Source organism: Artemia franciscana, chromosome 19, assembly GCF_032884065.1.
Source record: "Artemia franciscana chromosome 19, ASM3288406v1, whole genome shotgun sequence".
In the NCBI taxonomy this organism is placed as follows: Eukaryota; Metazoa; Arthropoda; class Branchiopoda; order Anostraca; family Artemiidae; genus Artemia; species Artemia franciscana.
Window position 1 is genome coordinate 33827180 of NC_088881.1, and position 23404 is coordinate 33850583.

The following is a 23404-nucleotide window of genomic DNA, read 5'->3' on the forward strand; positions in this document are numbered from 1 at the left end:
TGAAGACAAGACATTCTAATAGTTTACAGAGGTGGCAGAAAAATGGCAAAGCGAAACTATAGCTGTTTTATTAATGAATTTGAGTCAAACTAATATAACAACAAATATAAGACAAAAGAAGGGCAGACCTTAAACGAATAGTAACAAAAATGATCTTTTCTACATTCGATAGAGAAGACGCACTTATTAATATACATCTAAAATCGGCATCGATACCTATACGCAAAATGTACCAAATTCGTCCTTAAAGTGCGGAGAAGGCGGAAGGAAAACTAAAAGTTCATTATGTGATAACAAATATAAAAAAGTGTCTTCTATGGGGTTATTGGGGTCGTAGATAAAGGAAACAAAGGCAACATCACAAGTATAAAAGGGATATTTCTGGAAATTATTTTTTAGTGTTTGAAGAGGATCCCCGAAAAACAGCAATATAATCTATTTTAGCGAGTTCTATTTTAGTTTTCTTGGTCGTATATAACGATAAGGGGGAAAAAGGACTTGGAGCTTCCGAACACTGAAACCACCGCCAATCCTGAGTATGTTCTGAACACCGAAGTTGGCTCATAAGATCGCGTCATCAAAATTATCTAGAATATCGGCTGAAAAGATAAATTGTTTACGAATTATCATGCTCCTATTGTCCTAATCAAATTTTCTAGGTTTCAAAAAATAATGTTAAATTCACAAAGTAATTGTTTTACAAAATAGCAAAATTCATAGGGGGTTTTAAACTCATGAGGGTAATAACTTGAATCTAACACTAAGTACCACTAGCCGGATATACATTCTACTAGTTGCCTGACTTCGATTTCCGATTAGAGTTAATTCTCAAAAGCTGACAAATATCGACCAGGCAGCATACTATTAGTCACAAATACCAAGGAAAAGCAATGGCTCCTTTGATCCAATTTCCAACGGTCAATGCCATCTACATTATCACAATCCAATTAATTAAGACAGGGGGTGTTGTAATAGCTTAGGATTATATCTAAATGTACTGAATGCATTTCTTAGCATAAATCTAACTCTAGATGAGCAAGTAAATAAACTATAAAAATTGCATTATATTCTTTGTGAAAAAAATCCTAGAACTATAACAGCAAATAGACTGATTGCAAAGCTAACAATTAGGCTATTGGTTATCAGCCTACACTTTAAAATTAGGGGGATAGTCAGTAGCCAGTACAGAAAATTGCTCTCAAAATTAGACTGCCTCAAATGTCTAAGATTAAATTCGCTACCAGCGTTACCTCTCTTCTTTTCAAAGATTCTGCCAAACCTGCAATTTTCTGCAATCTGCAATTTTCTGTAAAAAACTGATCGATGACATTCAGCCTGAGAACCCTAGAGATTTTTTAATCGAAATCATTTTTGGTATATGCAACTTTTTTGTCGGGAGATGGATTGAGAATTCGGTAGATTTCCTGGAAAATCGGTAGAAGTGGTAACGCTGGTTGCCAGGACAGATTAACAAACATAAGGGCTGGGCTTACCCCCCCCCCCCCTCCTGCAAACCTGTTTAAAGAAATGGGTGTAACTTGAACTTTATTAGAAATTTAATTTAATCAAAGCATTTTATTGTCACATAGAGAACCAGCTCCAGTATATCTACCTCTTCCTTGCTACAATAAACTAACGTTCAATGACTTTGGAACGTCTTTTCGTTAGCTAGATTAAACTTCAAGAAAATAATCAATGGCCCAAATATTGGGGTGAGAGGGTGTTAGGAGCACGACTACTGCCGCCGTTTGAGATTTTACTCCGAGGATTTTTACCATAGCCACTATTAATGTTATTCCAACGACTTTTTTATGGCTATCCCTACACAGACCATTCTGGCGCTCCCGCTACTTTTACCATGTTTAGTTCTATAGCCACACTATAATTCCGTATTCCAAAACGATTGCTTCTACCCCTAGTCCTATTATTCCATCCCCATAACCTGTAGTACAACTACTTTTACAAAGCCCAGTCTTACTATAACCTCTAATACCATGTTTAAATTATTAATTTGTGTTATTATTGTTAATAAAACTCATTTGTCGGGTTTCACTAGTAATAGCCTAAATACAAAGTTAAGTCAATAAAAAAAAACAAAGAAAAAACAACATTTGAGTAAAAACAAAAGTTTCTCCGCAGATGGTAAAGAGCATATTTAAACCTTTAACAAAAATCCCTCGGTGAAGAAATCCAACCTGAAACGAAATGAAACTACATTGAAGTCAAATTTAAAAAGAATCAAAATTGCGACGCGAAAGTATAGAATTACAAGTTCCAATTGCAAGACTAGCAGTGGTTCTCTAACTATGCGCCGCGGCCCAGCCCCCTGCCGCAAATATTATGTTACTGTGCCACATATCTGAAGTTTTTTACCTTATATTTATGCAAGTTTATTTCTTCTACTCTTTCAAAGGATAAAAAGAAAGAAAAGGAGAGAGGTTACAATATGTTGAAGAAGAAATGCGGGTATATTTGTCTAATATTCGTCCGGACATACAAGCTACTGTTAACAATTAACAGCTATTACTAAATAATTCCTTGTCCATTCCTTAGTGATAGGATCTAATAGATTTTGACATTTTTTCGTGTCCATCCTTTTTTTCTCGGTTGGCAAACATTTTTTATGAAACTTAGGTGTGTCAGGAAAAAAACAAAAAACATTGAGAACAGCGGAGCTAGAAAGCCATTTCAGCTTTACTGAAATCAAAATACAAATAAAAGTTTGTCTGTCTATAGATTGTCATTGTTCAAGTTCTTATTTTTTTTTCGTTTTTTAACATTGACATTTTTCGCAAGTAAATCTTCAATTTACCGTGGCAACGCTGCCTCAAGGCTTTTGGATAGTTCTGCACCACAGGACTTGTTTTTCCTTAATTGCTGTTCATTTTATGTTTGACTTCATCTGTGATTGCAATTCCCATTTGCTTTAGGTTTTATTTCCTCATTAGTAACAGCTATTGTTCTTTTTAAGTTTGATGTTAAATAAGAATTTTTTTTAATCCAAACGATATACCAACACAGTGAAATAATGACAAAATTAAAAACGAACAGACTTAATCCTGCACACGAGGGGCACTACCTACTCTCTTTATCCCTCTCATTATGAGAGTTTACCTAGTGTCTGGCTCAAAGCATTTTAGAGTGAAATAAACACGTGAAATGGCGTATACATCCCCCACACCCACAGAAACCCCCACACCCCGTCCGAACATTGTTCGGACGGGGGGCGGGGGGGAAGAATGCATAATAGAGGGTATTCCAATGCCCAAATTGTCTAAATATCAATTAGTCTCCAGATAAATATAGAAAAGACATAGCGAGGGGGAGTAAGAATTAATTCTTCATCTCCCTTCATTTAATATAAGCCTGGATAAGCGTGCTGCGGGGTGATACCCCCCTTTTTGTAACAGAAAATGGTTCCTGACATTTATTTTAAGCTTCATTTAACTTAACCAATTTGGCTTCATATTCTGTAAAATTACATGTAATGATGTGTAAATGCGCGTCAACTACTATGAAGGGGGCGGGGTCATTTTATAGGAGTGGAGGAGGATAGCTGCCTAATGTACGAAAAGTTGTTCAAAGGATTGGTCCCTTTGAAATCGGTCCTTCCTATAGCCGAGGAGACTCAACAGCCGAATATCTTAATTGACCTGAAACGCATATGAAGCCTTGGGCAAAGGGGGCCGGAATTCAGAAGGTTAAACGAACATTACGTCATAAGATTCTTTGTGCCCAAGAACTTTCTTTGTCAGAATTGTCTAGCCTTTAATTCCAAATTTACTTTTTAAAAACTATGTTTTTTAAGGATGGACAAAAAAAAGTAAAAACTTAAACAAACAATAATTATTGCTTCGTAGTGCATGCAACGTATGTCTGCAAAACTAGCTCAAATAAACTGACTCGTGATATTTCCCTATACTACTACTACTACTACTACTACTAATAACTCACTGCAGCACCAAGCCGCCTGAGGCCAACACAGCTACGCACGCTCCTCCTCCAACCTAATCTATTTAAAGCCTCCCTCTTTACACCCTCCCAGGAAGTTCCCATTTCCTTTAAATCTTTATTTATGACATCCTCCCAACCCAGACAAGGACGACCTGCTTTCCGTGTAGCCCCAGACGGTTGGCCAAAAAGGACAATCTTCGGTAATCTGTCATCCTTCATCCGTAGAACGTGGCCTAGCCATCTCAACCTTTCTTTCATTATAGCCCCAGAAAGCGGGATTGAACCACACTTTTCGTACAACCTACTGTTTGAAATACGGTCAGTCAGCCGGGTACCCAGAACAATCCGTAGGCAATTTCTCTGGAAAACATCTAGTAAATTTTCATCTGCTTTTCGGAGTGTCCATGTTTCAGAGCCATATTTGACCACTGTCATCACTGTAGCTTCCAATATTCTAATCTTGGTTTGTAGACTTATCTTTCTATTCTTCCAAACTTTTTTTAACTGTGAAAAAACACCCTGAGCTTTAGCTATTCTACTTTTAACATCTTCACTGCTCCCACCATTTTTACTAATAATACTACCAAGGTAACTGAAGCTCCCAACCTGATCAATCTTTTCGTTACCTAAGGTCACCTGTTCATCTTCACTTATTCCTAACCTTAGTGACTTAGTCTTCTTAACATTAATTTTCAAGCCTATTTTAGCACCCTGAACTCGTAAAACCTCTAAAAATTCATAAGCCTATAGCCATTACTGTTTTCTTTTCCTACACCAAAATTACCTAGGCTAGGATACCATCTATCCCTATTTCTACCAATACTTTCACTCCCTATACTTGAGGAATTCCAAAAAAAAAAGAAAACAAGCGCATAAAAGCGACAGAAAAACCAATATGTTCTCTTAGGAGCAGAACAATTTGGGGAAGAAATTGAAGGACAGAAAAATGCCCCACCCCCACCCCCCGCAAAGAAGAGTGATTCGACCTATATTAAAGTTACATCAAACATTTCTGGATGCTTAGAAAGTTTTATACGCCAGAAATTTCAAGCGCTAACTACGAAAATGCTATATTTAATATTTTGTTTTGTTTGTTTTTTTTTACAAGAGTTCAATATCTAATCTGTGGTCGTAAAATATTGGAAGGAGTCTGACACGAAGATTTTTTTTTCCAATACTTCAAGAACGAATGCTCTACAAAAGACCCAAAATTTCAGTTCCATTGTGTCGTAAACTCAATATCCTTCGACAGTTTGGTTTAACTGATTACCCCGTAAAAAGCGCATTTTTCATGTGCTTACACGAATGCACTTTTCCAACATCCTTAAATAAGGAATAACTGGACAGAATGTAAAAATTTTCACAGAGTGATTTTAACACTTGAAAAACCTTGGAAAAATAGAAAGATAAGTATGCAAACCAAGACTGGAAGCTATAGTGACGACAGTGGTCAAATACAGTTCCAAAGGGTGGACAGTTCGGAAGAGGGAGGATAATTTGTTAGATTTTTTCCAGAGGAATTGCCAACGGAACGTTTTGGGTACGCGTTTGACTGACTGTATTTCAAACAGTAAGTTGCGTGAAAAATACCGTTTTACCAGCTTTTTATGAAATGAGAGAAGATTGAAGTGTATTGGATACGTTTTGCAGATAAAACCTATCAAAACCTTATTAAAAGTGTGAAATACCTTTGTGATATCTAAATCGGCCGTAGGTAAAACAGTTTGTAAATTAAAACGCGGAAAGGCACCTGGTCTCGATGGTATTTGTCCGGATAACCTAAGGTATGGCACTGACCTCTTGTTTGAGCATATCGCTCTGTTTCAGATGTGTGTTGATTGCGGTGTGGTTCCCAGCTCGTTTTGTGCAGGTGTTCTGTCAAATATCCCCCAAAACGGGAAAAATCAAAATCAGTGCAGAGGATATAGACCAACTACCGTTTCAAGTGTTCTCAGTAAAGCCCTCGAGCTAGTTTTCCTTCCAGAAATTTCGGGGAAGTGTAGATTGGATTATCGTCAGTTCGGATTACACCGAAACCTGAGTTGCGCGTTTGTACATAGGCTTTTACAGAAAGCTATTGACAAAGCCCACAGAATGGGATCCTCCCTCTTTATTCGCAGCGTAGACATCTCAAATGCATTCGATTCAGCTGTGGAATCCGAGGTGTTCCTGAAATTACTCGAGTACGGTATGAATGGTCATGTCATAGCACTTTTATCTTTCTGGTACTCAGGCAGTTTTGCTGAAGTTAGACTGACAGGGGGTCACCTGAGCAGACCAATTAGACTTGTTCGAGGTCTTCGTCAAGGATCAGTATTATACCCCATCCTGTTTATGCGCAGTTATGCGACCACAGCCTGCTTTCTTCAGCTGACGACCTGCTGATATTAAGCTATAACCTAACTTTTCTACAAGAAAATATTGATCACCTGAAACCTGGTTACAAAATTATCAGTCTAGGGGTCAACGCACTAACGACGGAGTTTGTGGCAATTTGTCCCTCGGCAAGCAAGCAGTAAAGCAATGGCCCTACATATGTGACGATTGAACAAATAAAAAATTTTCCCTGGAAAAACCATGAAGTACCTGGGAATAACGTACGGTCATGATGTCAGAAGTTCTCGTTTACTAATAATCGAGAAAATTACCAAGAGTGTTCGTTCTTGATATGGTTGCTTGTCTCTCTGAAATTTAGCTTTAACAGGAAGACTCTTGCAAACCTTTCCGCATCGGTTGCTCTCCCTCATCTGCTTTATGTATCTCCGCTATGGGACTGGTTCACGCAAACTGACAGACTAAAACTCCGATCTGTTTACTGCAAATACCTCCAGTTCTAGCGTCGATACCCGCTCTAAGAAAGGAACACATTCGTTCACAAAACATGGAAAAAAAGGCGGTGGAAACATTGTTCGAGTTTTTTCCTCTAGTTCTGATCAACGAGTACGAATGAAGAAGTTATTACTTACTTTTGTTTTTTGATACTGAGTGTTCTTGTTTTTCCTTGTCTTCTTTTGTATTACTCCGCTTTTCTTTTCGTATGAGTGGGCAAAAATAAAATTATTATTGTTATTATTATAAAGGAAGACAGATTGCCAAAGATTGTCCTTTTCGGCCTTCTATCTTGGGCCAAATAAAAAGCAGATCGTCCCCATATGGGATGGAAGATGTCGCAAGAAAGGATTTAAAAAAATTGGAACTTCTTGGGAAGGTGTAAAGAAAAAAGCTCTGAGCAGATTGGGATGGGGGAGGATCTTGTGCAGCTATGTTGGCCTATGACGGGTTGGTGCTGCAATGAGTTGTCAGCAGTAGTAGCAGTATTTGGTCTACCCCCCCCCCCAAAAAAATACCCATATTTTTTCCATTTCCTAAAGTGCACTTTTGCAACATACTTAACAAGAAATCAAAAGACAGAGACAGGAGACAGAAATACTCACCCTTCAATCCCCTTTGTCCACGTAAAGATTCAAACCACTCCAAAAAGTCTAAAATACTACGACGGGTATCTCCCTTAACTTCATTTTTTCCCTTGAGGTTAGGTTTAGACATCTTCCCTCGTGGTCAAGGGAAATAGCTAAATTAAGCCTTTTCTATCCCTGATCATCATATAACAGTGTGAAGTAGTTTATTGAGAGTGATATTATTATTGTTATTTATGAATTTGAAGTCACTTAAGTATGGAAAAAGATTCATCATAAAAACAAACATCGTATATTTTAGAAGAAACTTTGACAAAGAGACTTAAAAGCTAAGCAAACCGATTTCTTAATTTCCCACAAAAATATGAAACATTAACTTTCAAAATAGGGTAATGGGTGCTACATTAATAAAACACTTGTAGCTTCAAATAGTTAATGAACTTTAAATGATATTATAATTTATAACAGTATTATATTATAATTATTATATAAATATTATACTATTATATAATAATTTGATATTATAATTTATACATTAATAATTTATAACATATGAAATGATTTTCATATTAATATGAAAATCAGTTAATATTAATATTATAATTTGTAGCATATGAAATGATTTGAAAAGGACATGATAATGGACAGAAACATGACAATCTGATAAACAAAAACACACTGCATGGTATAAAGCAAGAATTTCATTGTCTTAGTGTTTTCTTATAGTTTTTATATTATTTTATTTTAGTTTTTATTTTCTTACAGTTTTTATACTTGGACTATACACAGGACCATCAGGGGGGGGGGGGTGCATTTGCTAGTGATTGGATTATTAGATTTGGAAAGAACATAGACACGTAATTGAGTAGTATATCCCACACGGGAGGACATAGTAAGCACCAGATTCGTTTTAAAACCCAAAGAGGCACTCGTTTGCTATTGGGAAACTGCCAACATTTTTGCAGTATGCCAAATGTGCTGAACGCGAAAGAACCTCAACACAACTATTCCATTTTAATTCAAATATATTTGCTAATTCCAAAACATATCTGCTCAACCCAGCGTGGTGAACAGTGAATCCTCAGAAAGAACCTCAACACAACTATTCCATTTTAATTCAAATATATTTGCTAATTCCAAAACATATCTGCTCAACCCAGCGTGGTGAACAGTGAATCCTCAGAAAGAACCTCAACACAACTATTCCATTTTAATTCAAATATATTTGCTAATTCCAAAATATATTTGCTCAACCCAGCGTGATGAACAGTGAATCCTCAGAAAGAACCTCAACACAACTATTCCATTTTAATTCAAATATATTTGCTAATTCCAAAACATATCTGCTCAACCCAGCGTGATGAACAGTGAATCCTCAGAAAGAACCTCAACACAACTATTCCATTTTAATTCAAATATATTTGCTAATTCCAAAATATATTTGCTCAACCCAGCGTGATGAACAGTGAATCCTCAGAAAGAACCTCAACACAACTATTCCATTTTAATTCAAATATATTTGCTAATTCCAAAACATATCTGCTCAACCCAGCGTGGTGAACAGTGAATCCTCAGAAAGAACCTCAACACAACTATTCCATTTTAATTCAAATATATTTGCTAATTCCAAAACATATCTGCTCAACCCAGCGTGGTGAACAGTGAATCCTCAGAAAGAACCTCAACACAACTATTCCATTTTCATTCAAATTTCATTATTTCCATTTTAATTATTTTGAATTAAAATGGAATAGTTGTGTTGAGGTTCTTTCTGAGGATTCACTGTTCATCACGCTGGGTTGAGCAAATATATTTTGGAATTAGCAAATATATTTGAATTAAAATGGAACAGTGGCCCTTTCGGACGAGCATTAAATAAGTGGCCCTCGCTAACGGACGAGCATTATCACATTTCCCAGAAGCTGGCAAGAAATTTTAATAAACTTTACAAATAATAATTCTTTTCACATCCAACTTAGATCTTTTACTATTTTGACGTTATTATGTAGGTTTCCGTAATTATTATCGATTTTTTTTTCATTGTTAAGCATATATTATACAAAGTTAAGACAGGCAAGTGCTTTTCAAATTTTCAAAAAAAAACCTAAGAAGTGGATTTAACGAAATTAGCTTTCGAAAACCTCAAAAAGACGTCAAATTAACCATTTCATTTTTTATTATTCTATTATATTTATTTTTCTAATTTTCTCAGAATCAATTCCTTAAACAAATTGAAGTCTACTTGAAAATGGTCGAAAACAACTTCAATGTTTATTGCGATAAACTAGAATACAATACACAGAAAATACCCACTAGGCAAAATCTAAACTAAACATATTGAAATAACCTAGCGACATACTAGGAACGATCCCTCTTGATACTTGTAATACACTATTTTTAATCTATTTACATGCAAGGTCGTATCTAGGGAGGGGGTAGAGGATTTGACCTACCCTCCAAATAAAAGCTTTGTTTGACTCGTAAAGACGTAACAAAAATACATATAAACAAATTGTTGATGGGTTTTTCAAAGATTCCTCGTAATCCATAGCCCCCCCCCCCTCGAACCAAACTTCTGGATTTGCCGTTCTTTACATGTGCTAAGTATCTTTAAAGTTCTTATTATAATGACCTTTCTTGTAAGTGACAGATTGAATATGCTTAAAGAGTAAAATGGCACACTGAAGCTTTCTTCATTCTTTCTAAGTAAAAACAATAAAAAAGACAATAATTTTACACTGTAATACATGATCATATTGAATACGAAAAAAATAATAATTAATTTAAAAACTTTGTTAAAGAGGTTAATGAAGAGCTTCTTCTGACAACTAGTCATTCTTAAAAGCAATGTACGATCTTTCTACTTTATCATCTTGCCATGCCTTATAAACAAATCCGAAGAGTATAATATGAATCATAACAACAGACGAAAAGACACCCCAAATAAAACTGTTGGTCTCAGGAACACCAAAATAATCTTCAGTTAGTTTTTTAACCAAAAAGTAGGATGATATTGGCAGAGTAAACATGGCAATGCTGTACACCGCTAAGGTCCATATGGCATTACTCTGGTGAGTTTCTTTTGAAGCGAAATAGCCCTTCTGCTGTTCCATAATAAATATCACTAGAAAAAGAAAAAAGAATTAACTTTCCCTACCTTTTCCTAAATCAGAAATCTTTCGCTCATTACATTCTTTCAGCTTCTCAGTTAATTCTTTTCTAGACTTCGCGATTGACTTCACCAATGGATGGGAGGACGCAACCCTTCGACCTTTTAGGACTATATCATATAGAAAAAATCGAGCAAGATATTTTTCCTTTTCCGTTATATGTACAATCCCTGCAGCTAAGACATGGTCGATTTTCCCGCTACTTTTTATTACTTCATGCAACAGCGCATACAACTGCCTTATGTTCTGAAAGTGAAACGAACTTCAGTTGCCTTTTCCTTCATCAGAAAAGGCCATAATCAGTAACAATCAACGTTATTGCAACAGACTAACAATAAATTTAGTGACAAGAAAAGGCGAACTAAGAATTCCTGCGATTGGAATCCAGTTTTTTTCTCTCTCCTAAGGGCTCTTGGTCCCCCTCCCCCGAAATGTTTGTTCGACAAGTAAAAACGCAACAAAAATACAGTACATGTAAACAAATTTTGATGTGTTTTAAAAAAAAATTTTATTGTAAAAAAGAGATTTTGCTTTTTTATCCATTTTTAGCCCTCAAAACCGAGTTAACTCTCAAAAAAGAAACAATCGTCTTTGTGCAGGTCGAATAATATACAGAGCGACACAAGCCAATAAAATTCCTGCGAAAGGAAGCCCTCAAAACAGAGTTAGCCCTCAAAACCAAGTTAACTCTAAAAAAAGAAACAGTCGTCTTTGTGCAGGTTGAATAATATACAGAGGGGCACAAGTCACTATAATTCCTGCAATTAGAATCCCATTTTTTTCTCTAAATTTTTTTTTCTCTGGCTCTTGGTTACCTTGGTCGGGGTGCCTTCCCCCGAAATGTTTGTTCGACAAGTAGAAATGCAACAAAATACGGTACATGTAAACAAATTTAGATGCGTTTTAAAAAGTTTTTATTGTAAAAAAAAAGTTTTTTTGTTTTTAATCTTTTTATTTCTCTCCCACTGCAGCACAAAGCCGTCTGATGTCAATACAGCTATCTACACTCCTTCTCCATCCCAATCTATTCAAAGCCTCTTTGCACCCTCCCAAGAAGTTCCAATTTCCCTTAACTATTTCTTTACGTCATCGCCCCACCGCATTCGGTGACGATCCACTTTTCGTTTGGCCAACAAGGACAATCTTTGGCAATTTATAATCTGCATAACGTGTCCTGTGCATCTTATCCTTTGTCTCGTTATAGTCCTACAAAGAGGGATTGAACAACTTTTTTTCGTACAGCTTACTATTTGAGATACGGTCAGTCAGTCGGGTACCCAAAATCGCTTTCAGCAATCAATTAATAAATTGCAGCAAAATTAATTACCATCTATGACAGAAATTCTTTTGTCTAAAAAGGTAAACCCAAGTATGTAAAATCCTCGCTTATTTACCAATTCATTTAAACGTATCTTATCTTTTGGTTCAACGTTTCCTGAAATCAGCTAGAATGTTACGACAGAACTCGACAAATAACTGATGCATTTAATATATATTCAACCCACATCCTCGAAATTCTTAAAAACGAAAGGGGATTGACTCCGAAGGACATACGTGCGTCACACTGTGGCTACTTTATTCTTGCTTCCTAATATGAAAGTCATACATAGTAGACTTTCCCTTTTGATGATGAGCATTTGGTAAATTTCGAATCAAGCTATTCTTCGCTATCTTGGAAGTGATTAGGCAAGGAAAATGGAACTTTCAGGGACAGATCTACAGACTAAAGTATGTCCAGTGAAGGTATTCTGATGCACCTACCTCATGTACTTCTCATTTTAAAAGGCACTGACTTTTGATGACCATTAAAAATTTTGTTAGATAAAAGTAAAATCTCGCAAAATAGATCGTCTGCTTACAAGAAAAGAATTTTCATTTTCACCATTTTTCTTAATCCTAGTTTATGAGATTTCCAAACATATCTTCTAAATTTAGACAAAAAAAAACCATTGATATGGCTTAAAATTTAAACTCGAATAACAGGAATTGCATTTTCAGAACTAAAGCCAGAGAAAAATAAACTGAAAATGAAGGTATAATGTTGTTTTGTCTAAATTCAAATAGGTATAGACGTGTGAAGTAATCAAATTCTAAGACATAGAAACCAGAAGAGGGTTAACATAATAGCTTCTCAATATTTTCACCGGGCATCTTTTTGCCCCTGGATATATTAACACTACTAATACTACCAGCACACCACAGCATCAAGCTACCTGAGACCCACACAGCTATGCAGGCTCTTGCTTCATCCCAACATATTCAAAGCCACCCTCTTTACACCCTTCCAGGAAGTTTCCACTTTCCTTAAATCTTTCTTTATGAGATCCTACCACCCAACTGCGGACCTTTTTTTCTGTGTAACCCTAGTCGGTTGGTCAGAAAGGACAGTCTTTGGCAATTTGTCATCCTTCATCCACAGAAGAACCCTAGCCATCTAAAATTTTCTCTCATTATAGCTCAAGAAAGCGGGACTGAACACCACTCTCCATATAACCTTCTGTTTGAGTGTTTGATATCATCCTAGTATGGTATAACAGATAAACACATTAAAGTGATCTCGCTTTATATGGATCATTTTGATAGACTTCCTCTTAAGGAGCACTGGAAAGGCGATGGGAGAACATGGAATCAAATGGGGAGAAAAAACTTTACTTGACTTAGAACTGGGAAAGCATCCTAAATAATAGTGTGAGCAAAATGAACGAACTTTTAAAGGTTTTGCAAACTCAGCTTCCTAGAATTGGTTTGAAAATTAACATTAAGAAAAATAAGTTGCTAAGGCTAGAAATAAGTGATGATGACAAGGTGACATCGGGTAACGAAAAAATTGGTCAGGGGGGCAGCTTCATTTACCTTGGTAGTAGTATTAGTAAGCACGGTGTGAGTAATGAAGATGTTAAAAGTAGAATACCCTAGTCTTGGGGTATTTTTTTTACAGTTATAAAAAGTTTGGAGGAATATGAAGATAAGTCTGCAAACCAAGACTGGAATATTAGAAGCTGCAGTGATGACAGTGGTCAAATAAGGTTCTTAAGCTTGAGTGATCAAAAAAGTAGATGAAAATTTGTTAGATGTTTTCCAGAGAAAATGCCTACGAATTGTTGATTCATTATTGAAAGTTTTATTTTCCTACACTTTCCAGGATAGCAAAAAGTTGTTTGTCTAGAATTTACCGAGCATTTTAATGAACTTGTTTAACACGTCTACTGTTCAAAACACACTGTTTTCATTCATTTTTTTTTTATTATTGCTCTGAGGGTTTTTAAATTAGCCAACAATTGAAATTAGGCAAAAGCATTTTAAATTTACCCATACAAGAAAAACAAATACCATCGAGAATAGATATGTCATCACCTATTTCAACAGCAGATAAGAATGTGAAGATAATGTTAGTACGAAAATGAATGACTAAGTAATAACAAATAATAAAAAAGCCTGGATGAAACATAAAAGTTTTATTTTGCGTTTAATATATTTCTGCAATAGGAGACGCGTTATCACCCAGCAGCAACCTCGCAGGCTTAGTCTGGTTGCAAAAGGGGCTAAATTTGCTTACCCCACCCAGGGTGGGTAAATTCCAAAAATTATCTGAATGCACTCCATTGACATTAGTGCAAATCACAAAGGATATATGATCACTTCACAGTCCTTATGATGGATTTTCCAGTGGCAATAACCCTATCTGGTATTAAAACAAAATCTTACAATGAATAAAATGAATGAAAAATTTAGGCTGACAAGGAAAGTCAATTTTATGCAATACAAATTAGCCTCCCTTTTAATAACTGATTACTTCTCATTTCCTGCAATACAAGTAACTCTTTTAAAAACTGACTGTTTCTCCTGCATGAATTTAAGGTAGTTACAAAACTGGAACTATTTAGTCCTGAAGTCTCTTAAAATTATTTGGCTGTTAATCTGTGATGTAACTTGCCTATAAATGCTGAAAGCCAGGCCCTACCCAGGATTTTTCTTCAGGGGGGGGAATAAAAACTTTACAAAACACATGATTTTTTATGCATTTTCTAACTTTTTTATGGGTCAGATGAAAATTTTTGGGGGTGAGAGTTGATATCCAGTAATCCCACAGATACAGCCTTGACTGTAAGACAGTCCAAAATGAACAAGAAAATACAGGAAGAACCCCAGAGGCAAGGGGCGCTATTTTTTTTTCTTTTTTTTTTTACTGGTTAAAAATTTAATTTTGTCCACTTTTCACTTTTTACAATTGTACATACCTCCCTTCATTCTACAGCATTTATATTTCAGAAAAGCTTAAAATGCTTTCAATGCTCTTTACATTGAAACACTTTCAAACACCATGTGCAGCAAATTTCTTTTGTCTTACCCCTATCATTGATTAATAAAAATATGAAATCATCAGACAAAATATGAAAGTACAAAAAATAACAAACCTGAAAATTAGAGTTGTAGATCAAGGATTTCAAACTGATTCTTTTCTCTGTGTGGCTCTTTAAGATGTTAGATGCAGTTATATACAACTCAGGAACTTTCATTGATCTTCTGATACAGAAAAAGGATAAAATTAATGCAAAGTAGAAAAAAGTCATCTCAAAAAAACTACAAGACATTTATAAGGTCAAATTTAAGGAAGTTCAAGCACTCAGTTCAATGAATAATATATTTTTACTACTACTAATGCCAACAACTCAGGACAGCACCAAGCCACCTGAGGCCAACACAGCTACGCACGCTTCCTCTGCATCCAAATCTATTGATAGACTTGCTCTTAACACCCTCCCAACTATGGATAACCTGTTTTCCTGTAGATGGTTGGCCAAAAACAACAATCTTTGGTAATTTGTCATCCTTCATCTGCAGAATGTGCCCTAGCTATCTCAACCTTTCTCTCACTATAGCCCTAGAAAGCAGAATTGAATCGCACTTTTCATACAGCTTACTGTCTGAAATAAGGTAAGTCAGCCAGATACCCAGAACAATCCATAGGCAAATGCTTTGGAAAACATCTAGCAAATCTTCATCCACTTTTCAGAGCGCCCATGCTTCAGAGCCATACTTGACCACTGTCAGCACTGTAGCTTACAATAATCTAATCTTAATTTGCAGACTTACCTTCCTATTCTTCCAAACTTTTTTTAACTGTGAAAAAATATCCTGAGCCTTGGCTATTCTACTTCCAACACAACTCCCACTGCCTTTACTAACAATACTACCAAGGAAAGTGAAGCTACCCACCTGATAATTTTTTTTAAATGTGAAAAAGCAACTTGAGCCTTGGCTATTCTACTTTTAACATCTTCACTGCTCCCACCATCTTTACTAATAACACTACCAAGGTGAGTGAAGCAGTCCACCTGATCAATCTTCTCATTGCCCAATGTTATCTTTTCATTTTAACTTATTCCTAGCCTTAGTGACTTAGTCCCTTTAACATTTATTTTCGAGATTATCCTAGCACCATGAACTCGCAAAACCCCTTTAAGTCTATTCATTTTACTCACACTTTCATATAGGGTGCTTAAATCATCAGTATAATCAAAGTCCAGGAGAGCGTTTCCTCCACAAGCAATTCTGTGGTCCCCCATTGCCTTTCCTGTGCTCCTTAAGACAAAGTCTATCAATATGATCCATATAAAGGGGGATGGAACATAACCCTGCTTAAATATGAAACCAGCTGCTATGCATGAGAATAAAACTGCTGCAGTTAAGGTACGAAATAAGGTTAGCAGCTGGTTTTAGATTAAATCAGGAGTTAGACAGGGTTGTGTTCTATCCCTTTTTAAATGGATCATTTTGATGGACTTTGTCTTAAGAAACACAGGAAAGGCAATGGGAGACCACAGAATCAAACGGAGAGGAGATACTTCCCTGGACTTAGATTATGCTGATGATTTAAGCATCCTAGATGAAAGCATGAGGAAAATGAATAACTTCTAGAGGTTTTACAAGTTCAAGTTGCTAGAATAATCTTGAAAATAAATGCTAAGTAAACAAAGTCACTAAGGCTAGGAATATGTAAAGATGAAAAAGTGATGTTGGGTAACAAAAAGATTTATTGGGTGGGCAGCTTCACTCACCCTGGTAGCATTATCAGTAAAGTCAGTGGGAGCAGTGAAGATGTTAAAAGTAGAATAGCCAAGCCTCCATCCGTTTTTTCACAATTAAAATAAGTTTGGAAGAATAGAAAGATAAGTTTGCAACCCAAGATTAGAATATTGGAGGCTACAGTGATAAAAGTGGTCAAATATGACCCTGAAACATGTGCACTCCAAAACATGAATGATGATTTGCTCCATGTTTTCAAAAGAAATTGTGCATGGACTGTTCTGGGTACCTGGCTGACAGACCATATTTCAAACAGTAGGCTGTACAAAAAGTGTGATTCAACTCTACTTTCTAGGGCTATAGTGAGAGAAAGGTTGTGATAGCTAGTGCACATTCTGCAGATGAAAAATGACAGATTACCAAAGATTGTCATTTCTGGCCAACCATCTAGACTAAATAGAAAGCAGGTTGTCTGTGGTTTGGGTGGGAGGATATCATTAAGAGTGATTTAAAGGAAATGGGAACTTCCTGGGAGGGTGTAAAGAGCAAGTCTTTACACCCTCCTTGGTAGTATTATCAGTAAAGACAGTGGGAGCAGGGAAGATGTTAAAAGTAGAATAGCCAAGTCTCAACGTATTTTTTTAATAATTAAAATAAGTTTGGAAGAATAGAAAGATAATTCAACAAACCAAGATTAGAATATTGGAAGCTACAGTGATGAAAGTGGTCAAATATGACTCTGAAGTTTATGCACTTCAAAAAGTGAATGAAGATTTGCTATATATTTTCTGAAGAAATTGTGTATGGATTGTTCTGGGTACCTGGCTGACTGACCATATTTCAAACAGTAGGCTGTATGAAAAGTGTTATTCAATTCTGCTTTCTAAGGCTATAGTGAGAGAAAGGTTGAGATAACCAGGGCACATTCTGCAGACGAAGGATGACAGATTACCAACAAAGATTGTTGTTTTTGGTCAACCATCTACAGGAAAACAGGTCATCCATAGTTGGAGTGGGAGGATGTCATAAAGAATGATTTAAAGGAAATGGGAATAAAGCCTTAAATTCATACAAGCAGAAATCTTACATTACATGGCAAAACTATTCTATCCATTAATGACTAATACTTGTCTGGTGCCTATCTGACAAAGTCCATGTCAACATACCAGGTGCATTCTGTTGCCTCTTCTTAGGAAAGCAATTTCATAACAACACAGGAATTCAGTGTCCACTTATAAACTGACAGATTTCTTCTAAGAATGGCAGCTGAGAGTTTGGTAGCACCTCCCTCTTTCATTACTTCTGTCTCATCATTTACATTCTGATCAGTGCTCCATTATCCCTGAATTTTTGGGTGTTTGCCTGAAAATCATGCACAAAAAGAGCAGCAAAAACTCTTGGGCCAAGAAGCATCCAAGCTATAAATCTACTCTTGACCTTGATGCTAAAGTCTCCAATTAGAAAGTGGTTAAAACAGGGATTCTTCTTACTGATAAAGCAATGTACCCCTCCCCTGATAGTTTAATATATAACACTAAAAACAAACTAATTTGTTGATGTTGTTTTCATATCTTGATGTACTTAAAACAGCAAGCTACACAAAAAAATTTGGTCTGATTCTAATTTCTAGGGCTACTGTGAGAGAAAGGTTGAAATAGCTAAGACACATTCTTCAGATGAAGGATGACTGATTTTCAAAGATAGTCCTAGTCAGTCTTCCCTCTAGGGCCAAACAAATCCAGAGTGTCCTTGAATGGGGTGAGGGGATGTTGTTGAATAGAGAGATACAATTTAAGCCCACTCAGTAATGGTCAATGCAATATAGGTATGGCCTGTAGTGACTATTCTTTGGTGCTTTAAAGATGACACCACCACAGATGAGCAGCTTCAGATAGAATCTGCAGCATGGTAGGGTATGACAAACAGCAACAGCCTCCCAGCAAGACAAACTTGAGACAATATTGGCATCAGTGGATAAACAGACAGGATGGGTAGTCCTACTCATATTTCCATGCCTTGTGACTCTATTCATTGTAATCTATACTTCAAGAACATAGATGTGGGCAAAACCATTGGTTCATCTTGAAGAATATTCCAGTTGCAAACAACATACTCAGAGAAGAAATGTTGCCACATTTGTGTGTCAACAGGTTGTTTTAAAAGTTTATATTAGTGGCCTCTTTTATGTTCCTGGCTCAAATGGTTGTAAGAGGGGACTATTAGGTCAAGTTTTACATTTGTACACCAACATGTAATGCCACAGTGGCACTGAAAATGAGTGGTGGAAGCTGTAGATGCTCTATTTACTTACTTAGAGTTGTTCAGCACCATCAGGCAGTTGCCCTGCTTGTTTGATACCCTCTGTTTGCTTGATTGGTCTGTAGTCAGTTGATCTTTAAGTTATGTTGATGAAGCAGCCAAGGCTAGATATACACTTTGTGGCACACCTCTGAACTCCCTCAATTAGTGTATATCATTCTTATAGGAAACATAGGTGAGACATGCACTAAAATCTAATACAAGCCTGATTATAGCCTTTGAAAAACTTTGCAGGAGTGGCCAATTACAAAGCATTTAAGGAGACCAGGGCTTGAATTTGCTCTTGAGACTATGTGTTGCCAGTGGCCTTGGGATATTTGAATCTTCACCTATTAGTATACCTAGATCTCTTTTTTCAGGACTAGTCTTAAGTACTGAATTTGACATTGAGCAGAGACCAGACATGTTATACTGGCAACAAGGGTTACTGCTACCAAAGTGAAGAGCAACTATACTTAGATACGTTGAACCCAAGTAGGCCTAGCCATTCTTGTGCAAATGTTTGAAATTTTCAATATTCAAAGGGTTATATCTTGACCAATCAGGAGGTGGTGGTGCTGTGCATTATTATAAAAGTCACCATGATACTTGGAAAGAACAACAAGTAAGATGGTATTATTGTTGTTTTTTCTAGAATAATTTGTTATGGTGAGTGAAACTACTGAGATGATTGATCTCTCAGTGTTCAGTTTATGTATTCTATAGCAATGTGGCTAATTATGCAATACTATTTCATCTAGGCTAAATCATGGTGGTCAATAGCCTAGATTTAGAGGTTGGTCTCTATGAAAGGAAATACAACGAAATTCAAACATAGCCCATATATATATATATATATATATATATATATATATATATATATATATATATATATATATATATCATTCCTAAAAAGCAAATTACTTTACCCATCCCCCTAATCTCCAAACATAAAGTATAGACTACATATAGGCTAGCCTATTTCATTAATATTCCTGTTGTTTGTTGACATGGCTTGCTTGCTATTAAATTGAATAAAAACTTGGCCTCTGGAAAATTCAGGGAGCATACTTAATTTTGGTTACACATTTACGTAGTGGGGCCCTGAGAAGAAACATTTTCAATTGATGCTGGTAAACAAATGCAGGTGTTAGGCTACAGTGAAAACAGGAGAAAGGTTATTGACTGTCTTGTGGGATAAAGACATAGTTCACAGCTTCTGTTGATTTATTAAGAACTACATAAAGTGTGTTTTAAAAGTGTTTAACCTGTAGAGTAGGCTATCTTAAGCTTTCTGTAAACTGCTTTAGGTCCTATTATCCAAAAGAATTGTTTAATTATTCCCACGCTGTTAACATTTCGCTCTGAACAAAGTATTGACGACAACATTGCCAATAATGTTTTTTTCCCGTTCACCCAAATTGTTATAACTGAAAAAGCCAATTTTTCACTAAGCAGACAGAAGCAGGACGACTGCCAGCTGCATGTGCCAGCTCACCCAAATAGAGGAACCTTCCTTAAATTTTGGGAGCTAAGTGAGTGGGAACCGCCGCTCCATATGCTCTCTAGGATTTTCTGACATACGTATCTACTGCAACATAGACTTTTATTTATGACTTTCAAAAAGCTTGAAAGTGAACGCGGTCAAAACATGTTTAGATTACTTCTTTTCAGCACATGAGCCCAAAATGTACAATGTCAGGAATTTCAACAGCTATCTCAGTTAAGTAGGGTAATTGAATTAGTAAACCAACTCTTTGCTGAATTTATCACGCCAATAAAATTAACCTGGGAAAAATTTGGTTACCTCAATTAATGCATCATAAACAAGAAAACAAATACCTCAAGGTAATTAACTGTTGTGTAAAGTACACCAGACAGAAAAATGTTGAAAAAAAGGGACTTACAGAATTTCGAAAAACTACATTTTCACATGTTCAGTGAAACTTCCGTTTGTCGATGAAACACTCTGGAGAAATTGAAATCACTTTACTCATGAAAAAATAGCCGAAAATTACTATAGCATGCACTTCCCTAAGCATTTAAGGGTCCTTTTTAGAAGCAAAAAACCCACAAGCTAAAAATTAGATTTACTGGGTCACACATGGAGTCAATAAATTGCAGACGTTATTTTTGCAATTGCAGGGGTATTCTTGCAATTCATTGCTATGTCAACGAATTGTAAGAACGCTACTGAACGCATATTATTGCTTGCAAGAATACTACTGCTACTGCATGGTTGATGGCTAGTGTAAAACTGTGATCCTTGCACCAATCATTGCCTTAACCAATCCATTTTAAGCGTCGAAATGATCAAGGAAATTAGTGCTCTTCCAAATTTGTGTTTATGAAGTCAAATTCTGATATCAGTTTTAATATGTATTCGACGCTTAATATGTATAATATTCAATATGTATAATATGTTTTCGATGTTTTAATATGTATTCGCAAAAAATAAATTACAAATTCTTCAAGCAAAAATCACTTTTGTGTTTTAAATGCCTACTACGTGGTCATACCTTAAAAATCGTAAAAAAGAATTGCATTATGCCAAAAATGTGAAGTTGTTTCTACCTCTGTTGATAGTTGTACAGAGACACCTGGCTTTAGCAAAAGCTGCAAGCTTTGGGATATTAGCCTGATATAGAAAACGTGTATCCTTCCTTTCAGAGAAAAGCAGAGATCCTTCGGATGCCAATAACAGCAAATCTTCCATCTAATATTGCATTTGCAACGATCCCGACATCAAAATCAGTTAAAAGCAATGGAAACCCCAGGTGGCAAGAAAATTCACAAGAAACTAGATAGAAGAAACTTCCAGCAGTCACCCACAAAAATAAAACAAAATCCTAGAATCACTGCAATATCAGCACTTCCTGGATCAAAACAATAATTTCACTATCGGGTTACCCACAGAAAATTCTCACACTACCACAATTACTACTACTTCTAATAACTAACCGCAGCACCAAGCCACCTGAGGCCAACATAGCTACGCACGCTCCATCTCCGACCCAATCTATTCAAGACCTTCCTTTTTGCACCCTCCCGGGAAGTTCCTATTTCCTCTAAATCATTATTTATGACATCCTCCCATACCAGACAAGGAAGGCCTGCTTTTCATTTAGCCCCAGACGGCTAGCTAAAATGGACAATCTTCGGCAATCTATCATCCTTCATCCACAAAATGTGGTCTAGCCCTCTCAACCTTTCTTTCATTATAGCCCTAGAAAGCGGGATTGAACCACATTTTTTGTACAACCTGCTGTTTGAAGTACGGTCAGTCAACCGGGTACACAGAACAATCCGTTGGCGATTTCTCTGGAAAGTATCTAGTAAATTTTCATCCGATTTTTGGAGCACTCATGTTTCAAAGCAATTTTTGACCACTGTCATCACTGTAGCTCCCAATATTATAATCTTGGTTTGCAGACTTACCTTCCTATTCTTCTAAACTTTTTTTTTAACTGTGAAAAAAAACACACTGAGCCATGGTTATTCTACTTTTAACATCTTCCCTGCTCCCACCGTCTTTAATAATAATACTACCAAGGTAAGTTAAGCCTCCCACCTGATCAATCTTTTCGTTACCCAACGTCACCTTTTCGTTTTCATTTATTCCTAGCCTTAGCGACTTATTCTTCTTAAAATTAATTTTCAAGCCTATTCTAGCACCCTGAACGGCAAAACCTCTAAAAGCTCATTCATTTTGCTCACACTTTCATCTAATATGCTTAAATCATCAGCATAATCTAATTTCAGGAGAGTTTTTCCTCCCCATTTGATTCCGTGGTCTCCAATTGCCTCTTCTGTGCTCCTTAAGACAAAGTACGTAAAAATGATCCATATAAAGGGGATAGAACACAACCCTGCTTAACTCCTGATTTAATATAAAACCAGCTACTAACCTCATTTCCTACCTTAACCCCAGCAGTATTATTCTCGTCACAACCAGGTAGAGTTGCTTCAAGGAATTTTCACATTCCTTGCAATGTAATTCATGATTAATACAAAAGGATATTGGTTAGAGACCAAGGCAAGTCTTACCAAAAAAAAGTAATCACAAACCTATAGAAAACAGATATATGGAAAGTAGCCAGCAGAAAAGCTAAAAGTGAAGGTAAAAAATTAATTGCTGTCTTAGTTGATTTTCAGACTGCTTTTGATTATGTGAAAACATCTTATGTAACTTGTAAGAGGTATAGACTTCCCTGCGAAGCTAGTAAAATTCTTATTTGATTATCTGTCAGATTGCAGCTGCAAAGTCAAAGTAAACTAAGACTACTACAAAATAATTAAACAAAAGTAAAGTAAGTAAAAAAAAATAAAGTAAAAAAGCTACAAAAGTAAGTAAACAGTAAGTAGAACTACTTCTACTACTAATAACAACTTACTGCAGCACAAAGCCACCTGAGACCAATACAGCTGCGCATGCTTCTCCTCCAACCCAATCTACTCAAAGCCTCCCTCTTTAAACCCTCCCAGGAAGTTCAATGTAAGATAAAAAATAAAGTAAAATGAAGTTACCCAACTTGATAA

At 36.2% G+C, this 23404-nt stretch overlaps 1 protein-coding gene across 4 annotated transcripts in view; it reads right to left on the reverse strand.

Annotated features, from left to right (window-relative positions):
- LOC136039592 (28S rRNA (cytosine-C(5))-methyltransferase-like) overlaps positions 1–20258 on the reverse strand; it is a 38791-nt gene extending 18533 nt beyond the window's left edge. For 3 of the 4 annotated variants that reach the window (XM_065723452.1, XM_065723454.1, XM_065723455.1), the window contains exons 1-3: positions 20134–20258; positions 14956–15064; positions 10528–10786 (exon numbers count right to left, since the gene is read on the reverse strand). In XM_065723452.1, the coding sequence (XP_065579524.1) occupies positions 10528–10786; positions 14956–15057 (361 nt within the window). In that variant the 5' untranslated portion in view covers positions 15058–15064; positions 20134–20258. The remainder of the gene's footprint in view (positions 1–10527; positions 10787–14955; positions 15065–20133) is intronic. The other variant, XM_065723453.1, reaches the window with a different exon arrangement.
- Positions 20259–23404: the final 3146 nt, after the last annotated feature.